Source organism: Vespula vulgaris, chromosome 11, assembly GCF_905475345.1.
Source record: "Vespula vulgaris chromosome 11, iyVesVulg1.1, whole genome shotgun sequence".
NCBI classification, from domain to species: Eukaryota; Metazoa; Arthropoda; class Insecta; order Hymenoptera; family Vespidae; genus Vespula; species Vespula vulgaris.
This window is the reverse complement of record NC_066596.1, coordinates 2314220-2327585: the sequence shown is the minus strand read 5'-3', so window position 1 is coordinate 2327585 and position 13366 is coordinate 2314220. Positions and strand designations below refer to the sequence as shown.

Sequence of the window (13366 nt, the reverse complement as noted above, 5' to 3'; positions counted from 1 at the left end):
AATTTTTTTATTAGAAATTTATTAGATATAAAGCATCATAGTATATATTTTATAATTATTTTCTATTATTGAAGTTAATATCGAAAAATTTTTGTGCATAAAAGACGATTACACAAATATTTGACAATGTTTATTTTTGGATTTCTAAAAATAGTTACGTCTCGACGTGACTATATCAAATAAATCTGTTCGAAGTTAACGTTTCGCCGATTAGGATTTTTAAAGTAGGTCAGTAATATAGAATGCGTATAAAGTTCGTTGCACTTATTTATATTACATGTTTGATGAATTTTGTGTATATGAAACGAGATAGCAGTGACTACGATATTGTATATGTATATATATATATGAATATATACTGACAGCATCGTAAAGTTCTTATAATAAATGCGACAACGTGATTGACGCTTCTATTTATAAATTACGTTACCGTTACATCGAATTTATCTTGAGAACGTATGATAGAATCTCATGTGTAATTTATACTATTTGGTCAATTTCGTATTAAAAGAGAAAGAAAAAATTAAATTAATATTGATCATTTTTTATTGTTTCATATTTGATTACAAAAATAAATTTCTTAAATCAGCATTAGTTTTTCTTGGATTTACATCGTTTCATGTGGGAATATAAACAACTTTGTGCAGTTTTTCGTACAACAACAACGCATGCACAACAGATGAATATTAAAATCGTGAGAATCAAAAGGATCAGCAGTATTGTCGAATAATAATCGATCCATGACATATCCCGAGCGTGATAGCGCAAGTGTTTAGAATTAGGAAACTTTAGAACGTGTTCAATATTCCAAATTGCTCTCTCCATTGGACGTACTAGTTCATCCTTTAAAATGGCCGATATCAGTTTGATATTGTGCGAGTATCTATAAGGTAATATGATATATATCATTAGCATTATAACGCATAATATTTCTCCAAATTATTAGGCAACCGTGTATATATAACTACTATTACAGTTAATAATATACTGCATTATTATTATCGTTATTGTTACATTTTAAATAGACCTAAAGGATAATCTTAACTATTCGACGACCAGCATATTGATGAGCAAAACTGATACATACTAAATCAGCCCACACAATCATTGCTACATGTCATATTTAATTGTAAAATAAAATTAATAGAAAGTGTACAAAAGAAAAAATTTGGAAAAATTCGCTTAAAAATAGTTTTTTTTTTTTTTTTATTCTTTTTTCTCCTTACGTTTTATTCTCCACGACTTCTGTGATAGTTCGTACGATTAATTCTTCCGTCATTGTGTCAATGTTCAACGTAAGTCCGATTCCAGCATCAAGTACTTTTTTTGCGTTGAAATGTTGATCTCCGAAGAAAGGAATGACTACCAGAGGCACAGAATAATGTACAGCTTCTTGTAATGACTGCAGACCACCTTGCATCATGTACGCCATCACTTTTGGATGTGCTGCATGTGAAAGTAACGCTTTACCGATGGTTTGCTTTCGAACATTTACGGAACGTTCAAACGACCAAGAGGAGTTACTGAGAGGATGAAAGTTGGATGGAGCTGATATCAGGGTTCTCTTAGTAAGGAATATTCAAGGAAAATTACTATCTAGAGTCCCCCTATGTGAACGTTAATTTCTTCTTCATAAGATAGGAAATTTTCAAGCGGGAAGATAAAGAGAGATTTTCGGTTTTACTTAATAGCTAATGTCAATAACGCTATTGGATAAGAAAATAAAGAGATAGTAAAATGAGCATGAATAAAATATCTAATTTCTATACATACAGAACGGGTAAGATATATTATACACAAAGCTCATTTGTTTGAACATGATAAAGGATGAAGAAAGACAAAGAGAAAGATAAACAGTTAGTTTGATTTAGTCCAATATAAAACAAAGTAGTTTCACTTTACACCTGCAATGTTGTATAATATGTTATTCTGTATAAGTTGAACAGTATGTAATTTAAATATAAAAAAATATTAAAAGAAAAAGAAATATATATATATAGAAGACAAATGTCGTTAATAAAGCGAAAGAAAAAAAAACAAACTTAGTATAATGTTAGAGTTAAATAGTAAAATAGTAAGTATCAAAAATCGTAAAGAAATAGTAGACATAATTTTCAATATTTAATATCAAAAATAAATTAAGAGAGAAAGAGATAGTTGAACACTATATTGGAGTTCGTCTTAAAAGTTACTTAGTATATTACTTAAAAATTGTAAAGAATAGAAGATGAAAAGGGAAGTGAACAGAGAGATAGAGATAGAGCAGCATTGGAATAGACATATATCGTACTTTACCATCAGATTTCATAAATTTCAAACAGATCGAAATTTAAAGCCATTCGGAAGCCTTCGAAAGAGTTACTTCGAGTTGGAAGTTCAATCGCACGATACTAAAGACTCCAAGAGCCAAAGGAAGATTCAAGGAAAGTTCGAAGACCGTCTTCACGAAACCAAATACTTACGCTCTTAGTTTTGAAACTGGATAACTTGGACGTATTATCGGCCATCGAGTTGCGTTACACTGACTTGCTCGATACAAGACATTCTAAGAGCGAATCGATCGAAAGTATCTTTGAGACTTCCCTTTTTTCCAACCGAATGAAAATCGAGTCGTATTGGTGGAACTTATCGGATAAATGTACAGGGTGTCTTAATGTAATTATTATTGAATTCATTAAAATAATATTAATGCTAATATGAAAATAATTTTTAACAAGAGCAAGATTTACAATATCATTTTTTATTCTAATAATATCGTTTTTCAAGAAAGTCTGATCTTTTGTATGAACAGATTCAATCTTTTTTTTTGTTGCATCTTATTTTTTAAAATCTTAATTTTTTTCTCGTGTATACAGTATAGAATATAGAGTTTACTTCAAAGATTTTAAAGACTTTAAAAGAGTAGCATACTTAGGGTGTCACGTAAGTAATATTGTTTAACTCAGTTCTTATATCTTCTATGTGAAAACGTTCTCATAATTTTTTTACATTATATTTTCGTGATAGTATATATATAATAAATAAATGTTATTTTAAAAAGCATATATTTCAAACATCTGAAGACACCCTATACACAAGTATATATATATGTATATGTGTATAGACACACGTATATATTATTTAGTAGAAGTTCTTTTCTCTCGTAACTCAAGATCACTATAAGTATTTACTTTGAAAACAGACGGAAAAGTAGGAGCCAGGCAGCGCGAACGATCTTGAAATTGAATTATTCAAGTCGAAGGAACTCGCACGAATTATCGACTCTAGTAATCGTTTCTGGCAGAAACCATTCCATAAAAGTACGAGAGAAAGAAAGAAGGAGGGAAAGAGGAAAGAGAAAGAGAATTGAGAATTTTGTGGGTAAAGAAAACTATAGCGTGAGAGGGACGCTTTCTTCAACGTAATTTCCCATAAAAGGGAAATTTTCTATTGTCTGTTAAGTGCTGTGCAAGATGCTAGCGCCATCTTCCAAGTAATTACGTTCGAATCGTTTGATGGTTAATGTTTAAAGTGAGCATTCCGCGTTGAGTAAAGAAAATTAACGCCTCTTGTAAATGAAAGGTATCGTACGAAGTCGGATGCAACTTCGTTAAAGACGCTGAGAGCAAGAGAACCTAAGAGTGCCGCCGTTAAATTTGGCCCTTTACGAAGCTCCAAACGTTTTTCCCTTCCCTTTTCGCGTTATTAAACCTTAGAAAGGTAAATCGTGCGTCTCGTTAATTATTTATCGTCTATTCTGAATCAAATTGACTCATGATTTTCTCATTATTATTAACGAAAAAGAAACTAGAATAAAATAAGATACAATAAATGATTTCAATATAATTTACAAATATATCTGAAGACATCTTATGAATATTTGAAGATAATATAGTAATATATCTGAGGACATAATCTAGATGAAGTTAAATATATACCGGGTGCTCGGAATAAAGCGTTGTAAATATTTGTTTCGAGGAAAGACAACGTTTTGGAGAAAAATTGTTCAATCGAGAGCTATCTGATTTCAAGGGGGAGGAAATATTGTGGCATTTATTGATTTTTTTTTCTTTCTTCATTCAACAAATTCAACTTTAAATAGGTATTTTGTATAATGGCAATGTATCCTATGCAAAAAAAGAAAAAGAAAGACAAGTAAACTTTGCTTGAAATATTTTTGTATCAATCTTAAATTTTTTGAGATATCTAAATAAATATCTTATTTTCTTTAAGACATTTCTATACTTTTTTATCTACGGAATAATATAAAAATTAATTGGGACACTGTACATCAACCGTTATAAATGTATATTGGAAAAGTAGTTGATCGAAGTTTAGCCTTTAACAGGATAAGAAGAAGAAGAAGAAGAAAAAGAAGAAAAAGGAGAAGAAGAAGAAGTGGTGGTGGTAACAGTAGCCTTACCAAGAACCGCTTGCTGTGGAACCCACTTCACAAATTTGATGTTGCTCGACTGAATAGCCATGTCTCCGGCATGTTTCCATAGAACTCTTTGCTTGAGCGAGCCCAAGGCGTTGCACAATGCCGTCAAAGGGTCACTGGGTAGCTGGTGAGTTTGCAGATTCGAACCGAGAGAAAAATAAATGGCTCCGTTTACGGCATCATCCAGGAATTCACGAATGTCCTGAAGAAAAGGATTATCAATATGTCTTAATAATCAATCAATGAATATATCACTTGTTTCATTGTTCTTTTTTTTTTCTTTTTCTTTTTTTGTTTTACACAGATCTCGAGCAATCATTTGATCAATCAAAATTATATTTCAGTTAACTCTCAAACTTTCTCGTTTGAACGCGCAGATTTTGGAAAATTATAATCGACGATATTACGATGGAATGATGACAAACATTAATGGTATTAGTCTTTTATTCATTGGTATGATTTATTTTTTTAGAAATTTTTAAGAAAAAAATTTTAGATCACCTATTATATATTTTAGAAATTATTATTATTATTATTATTATTATTATTATTTTTCATAGAATTGTATGAAAAATTAAATTATTATTAATATTATAATTCTGCAATAATATACATACTATCCACGTATATAATATGCGTCTTGATTTAACATAAGATTTTAGGCAATTTTTTTGCTCTCTAATAGTTATAGTTTCAAGTAAAGTCAGTGCGGTATGCGGAAATGTTCTTCAGGAAAATGTTTAGCTTTTCGTCCCCATGGGTAAGGGTGGAATGAGCACCGGTAAACAGCAATGACCCTTACTTTCGCATCGCAATGTTGAGCCGTAGGTAAACTTTCCCCAACAGTAGTCACCTGTGAGAACGACTACGTATTATCCCCGAGAGAAATCATGCTCCTGCGACGCACAATTTTGTCGTTTGGTATAACCATGGACTCGCAGGAGATATAGGTGATCGCTTCGAGGGACTATGCTGATGAATTTTGGCCAACGTTCCAGCCTGCTATACTCTAGAGCTTATATATCTATACATCTGCATAGATATATACATATATATATATATATACAGGTGGAATCATATGACGATCAATACGTGTGTATAAATTTAAAAATTTGTTTCTTTTTTCTTTTTTTTTTTCTTTTTTTAATATAAAAATTTACACGGAAAAGAATAAGTTAGAAATTAATAATTTTGAATTGAATTTATTCATATCAATTTGTTATATATCTTTTTCTTTAGTATTCTATAGAATTATAATAAAGAAATAATTCTATCGGTATCATTATTATTTGCAGCATTTATATTTAAAGCTATTTATATATATATATATATATATATATATATATATATATATATATATATATAAATGAATGAATGAATGTTTAACAAGTTGGTAGAATGGCATGAATAATTATTACTGATGTACCGCACCATGATACGAATGAATTTCAAATAATATCTCATTAATATCGTTATCTTAATTAATCGTAAAATAAAGTGTGTTATTTTGAAAAAGGAGTTAATTTCTACGGTAAGTGAATTTTTTTTTGGACTTCTATATTTACGAGGTTAACCAATTATTCGATTTTATCGCAAATATCCTTTGAGTTAGCAATATTTACGTTTATAACGATTGTGATTGCAAAAAGGGGTAGGATCGAAACTAAGGAGATTATTTTTTAATCGACTAAATTGGGGGGATGTTGCGATGCGAATAATCGATTCGAATTTATAGAGATACAAAATATTAAAAATTGTGTACTTAAAACATTTTTCAATGATAATAATAATAACAATAATAATAATAATAGTAAAGATAATAATACTACAAAGATAACAATAACAACAATAATAATAAATAACAAATAATAATAATGGGTATTATTAATAATAATAATTCAAACTAAGAACAATCATTTTGATTTCAAGGGTATATAATTCCTTTGACATAAAAGGATTATTTTAATACCGCTTTTATATTTTTATAATTAAAAGCGCTATTCAGTGACGAGTTTGTCATCGTATTTTACAAATAGAAAGGAATAGAATAGTCTTATTTTACAATAAGAAAGGATTAACTATCGTTTATGTTATAATCTCAGGCAATAAAACAATGTTGTTTTATTTTTTATTTATTATTTTTTTTTTCATGACGTTTCTGTTTGAACAAAAAAATGTTATTAGAGAAATATTTCGAGAAATATATGATAATACTATCTAATTTTCAAGTATATAAATATTCGTATTATTTAAAAAATTGATTTTTTTTTTTAATTAAATTTTCTTTGTGAATCAGAAGTACATATTGCAAAGAAATACTTTAAATGTTTGAAGTATACATAATCGTATTATCTTCTCCTAAATTTTTTTTCCCGGTTCTTTTTTGAGCGAAAAAAGAAAAATAGTAGTAGAAAAATTTAAATGAAATATTTTTAATGTCTGAAGTATACGTAATGATAGATTTTTCAATTTTTTTCATAACATTTTTTTTTAAAACGAATAAACGATATTAGAAATAATTTAATGGAATACCTTAGGTAAAGATTCAGTTTGTTCCGTAATTTGTAGACTATGGACTTCAATCACATTCGGTAATAAAGGTTTTGGATAACCAAGAACGTGATTATTGCCTAATATAATCAAGCTGAAATTTCTATCTATGTCGTAAAGCGGCGTTTCCGGTACGAACTTGTTGGCTATTCGTTGTGCTTTTGGCAAATGGTAGTATCTATAATAGATCCTGGTCCAGCTCGTGTATAATATGTTCCAAATTCTCTCTTCCATGCTCATTCGATTTGTGAAGGGGTAAGCCATATCGGGATTCAACATTGGATCGTCCGGATTTCCTGAAAGTAACGAGAATACGATCGACTACGATTGACATTCTCGATGTGAACGTACTACAAACTTGATTTATATTACTATTATTCTCTTGATGGATAGTTAATATCAAGAATTTAATAATTAAAATTATTTCATTTATAACCAAGATATTTACCATTTATAAATAGAATATATTATTTACAAAATAATAAATAAATAGTAAATATTTTTAATTATCGTATTTTTTATAAAATTATTTATAACAAATTACTAATTAATTATTAACAATATGTTCAATAAAAATAGAGAAAGTTTTAACTTTTAAAATGATATTTGATTAAAATCTACGATATTTATTCCCGAAGATATTGCTATCTAAATGGAAGAGAGAAAAATGTTTTTTCAATTAAAAAAAACTAATTTGTTTATTAATCATTTATTAATATATGTAATTTCATAAATTAGTTGCAATCTGATGTGAATTTATCTGTTTTTTCGACAACATAAGATGAATTTAATTCCTAAAAATTTATTTATAAAAATTGTTTTTAACAAATTGTTAATTAATTATTAACAATATCCTGAAAAAATAGAAAACATTCTGACCTTTAAAACGATATCTGATTCAAGTTTCTACGATTTTTAGTTCCGGAGATATTCCCATTTAAATCGAATACGTTTACGTTGTCCATTGACCTATATAATTTCATTCATGTCGGCTCGTGACATACTGACCTATATAAATTCCGCGAATTTACTACTACTACTACTATTACTACGATCAGCTGTACTATGCGAATTATGAATGGAAATCTTTCGAAGGCGATATCTTCGGAACGGAAAGTCGTAGAGACTTGAAACAAACATCGTTTTCAATAGTTTTTTATTCTTTATTTATTTAAATATTGCAATAATATTTTTATAATAAAATCGATTTTGTTAATAATTTTTAAAATTGATTTTTTTCTTTTCTCTCGTAATAAGGAAATAACTACAATGAAATCATCAAAATTTGTATTATAATTATGTAAATTTTATTTTGTTTATTTAAAATAAAGAAAAGAAGATCTATTAATAGTTGAAAAATATAAAATCGAAAGATCAAAGTATCGAGAATTTTCTTTCGTAATAAGGACATGACTATGAAATATCTCCCAAGCTAATTATTTTTGGACGTATATGAATTAATCCTTTTTTATAGAGAACCTTAAACTGCATTGATCAGTACTATGAAAAACATAGATTCTATTTTTAAAAATTGAGTTGCCTTTATATGTTCTTTACGCGTTCATTTACAAAAATATTATTGCCGTATTATGACTTTCATCATACTGCATGATATTTTGTAGTTTGCATAGTAAATATAATATATGTTATTAAATTTATAAAGAATGATATTACAAAAAAAATAATGATTTTATCTATATTTAAGAGTAACTCTGAGAAATATAGAAAAAATTTATCATAGTTACTTTTTAATATAATTCATAAGACGATTACAAAGAAATACCGATAGAAACCAAGATAAAGCAAGACACATTGACCCTTTCGTATTTTCTTTTTCTTCTTTTTCATTTCTCGTCCGATACAAGTTAAAGCACTACCAAGCAATCTATCCGTTTCCTAGAAGGTTTTCGCCCTTCCAACGATTGCTCGCACTTTCTGTTTTACCGACAATTTACGTCAATTTCCGAGCGGGGTAACGACGTTCGTTTGGGACTGCTAGAAAGCACGAAATTCAACGAACAACCATAGTTACGTTTGTGCTCACACAGTCGAACTTGCTTTATCTTGATTATAGTTCTTTTTAATAGGATACTAGGATTTTGCAAACAATAAATTGTATTTAAGGATAAAAATTTATAATTTTAGTTAAATTTCAAAAATTATTGCTTACCAATTGAATCCATGACGTATGGAAGATTTCCAACACTTAGAAATCCAATTAATACCGGATAATTATAGTGTTTAACCAGAGAGTAATAGCAATGATACCACAATTGTTCAATTATGATTGCATCGAAAGTTTTGTTTTTTCTGAAACAGAAATGAATTTTTTCTACTTTCCATTTTGTAATAAATATATAAGGCTACTTAAAGGTGTTTCTATTTATATAGATTGTATCATATAATGTGATTATAATTTTTGAGAAATGGATGGTCAATATTATTTAAATATGTAGTAAATATATATATATATATATATATATATATATATACATATATTATATAAATTAAAAAGTTAAATATTTCTTTATATTTAAATTTATTTCAATTAAACTACATTAACTGCAATTAATTATCAGAAATTTTCATTATAATCATTTTTAATTTAATATTATTCTTCAATATGATACATATATTTTTATATATGAACGTTCGTACATACTACGTGATTGTATCTGTAAAATCACATAAGTATGTTCACATATTATGGTACATAAATTCTGTATAGAAAATAAGAGAGAGAAAAAGAGAAATTTTACAGGTCAGGGAAACTTTTTTAAAAGTACAGGAAAAACGCGTCGAAGACAGTGAGGAAAAGTTTTTCTCTCACGTTTTAGCCATGTCTCTGAAAGATTTCGCCAGCTTGCCCGTGCGGATAGAATTTCTTTCGATGACGTTAGGTGAATATAGAAACATTAAATAAATATTTGTACTTGGTTGTTATGCGATACAATAAATATAATATAGTCATATTATTCCACGTATAAATTCGTGTTTTACTTTTTAATGAATTTTTAAGATATTTAATATTAGAAGAAATTATTAATATTAATCATAAATAATTAATAATTTGAGAAGTCATTTCTGATTAACTATTTGAGGACTGTATATATATGTTTATATAAATTTTGATGTTTATATAACTATGTTTATATAACTATTTGAGGACTGTATATATATGTTTATAAAAATTCGCAGTAAATATTAATGATTATCGGTATTTCTTGAAAAATAAAAACGCGAATATTTTTAAATTGTTAGAAAAGAATAATAATTGATTTGTATTACTTTAATAATTCCATGATTTGTTCGCTGAAAAGTTGCTCAGCACAAAGATCGTTAGCTTCCTTCATATTTTTCGTTAAAATCTCGTAAGCATCCATATGTCTGTGTATGTAAAAACAGAAACAGAAAGGAAAAATGAAAAATTAATTCGTCGTCTATTATAAAAGAAAAAAGAGAAAGAAATTGTCACAAAATAATCAAAATTCTCATGACTCACCTAAGTCCAGTGCAATCATTTTTGCGATATGTGAACGAGAGATCAACGTCCTCGTAATTTTGAAGACTCTTCTGAAGAAAAAGAACAATATTACATTTTAACAAAGGATTGTTACATTTCGTTCTTTCCGTTCAAACACTAACGCGTACAATTTATCTCCAATTCGGAAAGAGGTAGAGAGAGAGAGAGAGAGAGAGAGAGAGAGAGAGAGAAAGGAAAAAAGAAAAAGGAAGGAAAGAACGAGGGACTATCGAGCCACGAGAGGACACATTTAGCAAAGAGAAATGTTAGTAGGAGTAAATTGAAGGTGAACAAAGTTTGCGTAACTTTGAACTCAAGTTTAGAGAGAGAGAAAGAGAGAGAGAGAGAGAGAGAGAGAGAGAGAGAGAGAGAGAGAGAGAGAAGGAAAGTGTGGTGAAGGAATAGATCTAAGGATAGAGTATGAGTAAGAAAGCAGGAAAGAGAAAGAGAGAGAGAGAAGAAAAAGTAGAAAGTGGAACGAGGAAGGAAAAACGTAGATGAGGTAGGAAAAGAGTCGGATGTCTATTTGAAATATCTTCCGAACTTTTTTCGACCGACTTCTAGAAAATTATTGAATTATTAAAACGCCGTTATGAACTAGTTTGAAGCGTTCTTCGCGATCCACTCGACTTGGCTTTTACCGAATGAAAGATGTCGCCTTTGGAAATAAATTGAAATTGGACGTCTCCTCGGATGACATTATTTACGATTATCGTAGTTTATGTGAGATATATATATATACACATACACATACCTCAAGTGTAAAATTGTCATACCTTTAATGGTATCGTTGAAATGACTGTAACGTTGTGACCACGAGTTGCCAATGCCTTCATCAGTGCTTGGAATGGTTGTTGATGACTATAACTCGTACTCGGACAGATGCCTAGAATGCGAAATCCATCGACTAGGAAACTACACTCGCGAGATATGATGAGAATTATTGAGAGTATCAGAACGATGTTCATTTTGTGCGATTTGGAAATTCTGACACGATGATTTTTTGGAACGATGAACAAAAGAAAAACTAATGTTTTGGGAAAGATCGTATGAACATTTCGAAGAATTTCGAAGAAGGTTTAGAGACTTTGAAAATTGCTCAAAACACCAAAAGAGAATAGAGTAGTTTAAAGAATAGAAGAGGAAGAGAAAGAGGAAAAGGAAGAGATAGAGGAAGAGGACGTAGAAGAAAAAGGACAAGAAGAGGAAGGAAAAAAGGAGTTCGGCATGAACTTGTATGAACAATTCAGAGCACGTTTCACGATCAGTTTGCTTGGTGCCACGGTAAATAAGTGAACGACTTTCTCATTGGCCGGTCCATGGCTCTCCTTTTCCTTTCCTCTTCCTTCTTTTTCTTCTTCTTCTCCTCCTCCTCCTCCTCCTCCTTCTTTTTAGTTCCACGTAAGAAAGAAATAATTCAAGACTCGTCTGACACGTGACAGATGTTTCTGTATTTGACCCTAAAGACAAAGGGTACCATTCAAAGCTAATGAGAATTTCATCGTAGTCGTTTCCTTATCGATTGGTGAAGACCTTGATACTGACAACGGTAGGTCTTTATATAATCTAAAGCCAGTTGTATTTATACAGTATAACGTTCATGTTCTTTGAAAGTTCAAAAGAAATATTCTCTCTGAAATTGATCCATTTTCTTGGCAATATCGTACTTCAATTTCTCGATACAGAAAGTAATACAAGATGTTGAGAATCTTTAAAAACAATACGAACTTCAATAATTTTAATTATTTTTTCTCGATGCATAAGAAAACAATGTAGGAAGTTATGAATGTAAGTTATATTATGAATTTTTATTTCTCTTATATTAAAATTAATAATTCCATTTAAAATACGAAATCTGTCGTTGGAAACAAGTTTGATAATTTTTTTAATATTGTTCCGAAACCTTTTAACAGAACGCGCACTACAAGAATTGAAAGATAATTAATCTTGAAGAAAATCAGAAACGTTACTCAAAAAAACGTGATCGCTTTCACTCGGAATGAACTGAGTTCACGAAAGTGTAGACGGATTACCTGACATAGTACCATTAGCTTCGAACGTAGAACTCGTTGCTAGATGGCAGAGAGAAGTGAGAGAAGGTTTGTCGCAAGAGGAAATGTTGCTGTTGCTGTAGAAACGAAGAGAAATCGGTGGTAGCACGTCTTGAGAAAAAAATTTCGAGCTCGACAAAAATGTCAGCGTATACCTTTTCAAAGCTTTTGTTGAAAAGACCACTTCCACATTTTTTCTCTTTTCTTTTTTTTTTCTTTCTTCCATTTCTTTCTTTTCTTTCCATTTTATTTTATTTTTATTTTATTTATATTTGTTATCAAACGATTATTCCACGCGAGATGGCAACTTTATCGAATTGTTTCCAAAGAAAAAAGAAAAAGAAAAAATACGAAATAAATAAAATAAAATAAAAACATGTGAAAGAAAGAAATCACGGTTGAAAAGCGTAAAACGTATTTCGAGTAATTAAATTAACGTGGTTAGGTTGGCAAGAAAAAAGAAGAAAAGAAATAAAATTCAAAAAAAAAGAAAGAAAAAAAAATATAAAAACAAGAACAAAAAGGAAAGAAATGGAAGAAGAAGAAGAAGAAGGAAGAGACCAGCGTTCGCTTTTAAACGCTTTCCGTTTTATTATCGTTACCTTTTCAGTCCTATTCCCACAGTTTACGCGCATCGTGTCACAATATTTATAATTATTTTGCCGTTTCGTTGTCGGCGCTGCATAGATATTTCCTAAACGGTGTCCACGGGAAGAAGTACGTTCTTTCCACGAAGATAAAAGGTTTTTGCATGCTCGGTTGTAAGCACGGTGCATTACTTAGGGCTGTCATAACACGGACCATGCGAAAAAGCTCTCGTTA

The 13366-nt window shown here is 29.6% G+C and overlaps 1 protein-coding gene across 2 annotated transcripts; it reads right to left on the bottom strand.

The window, feature by feature from the left end:
• Positions 1-523: 523 nt before the first annotated feature.
• On the bottom strand, positions 524-11780 carry LOC127067430 (UDP-glucosyltransferase 2-like). Of its 2 annotated transcripts, none has more exons than XM_051002281.1 (8): positions 11270-11780; positions 10473-10543; positions 10259-10357; positions 9141-9280; positions 6953-7266; positions 4403-4622; positions 1227-1446; positions 524-883 (listed from the first exon to the last, which is right to left on the bottom strand). In XM_051002281.1, the coding sequence occupies exons 1-8, from the start codon at positions 11459-11461 to the stop codon at positions 592-594; spliced, it is 1548 nt and encodes a 515-aa protein (XP_050858238.1). In that variant the 5' UTR covers positions 11462-11780; the 3' UTR covers positions 524-591. The 2 variants fall into 2 exon arrangements, with proteins under 2 accessions (XP_050858238.1, XP_050858239.1); XM_051002282.1 differs by having other exon boundaries at positions 10473-10540.
• Between the last annotated feature and the right edge of the window lie 1586 nt (positions 11781-13366).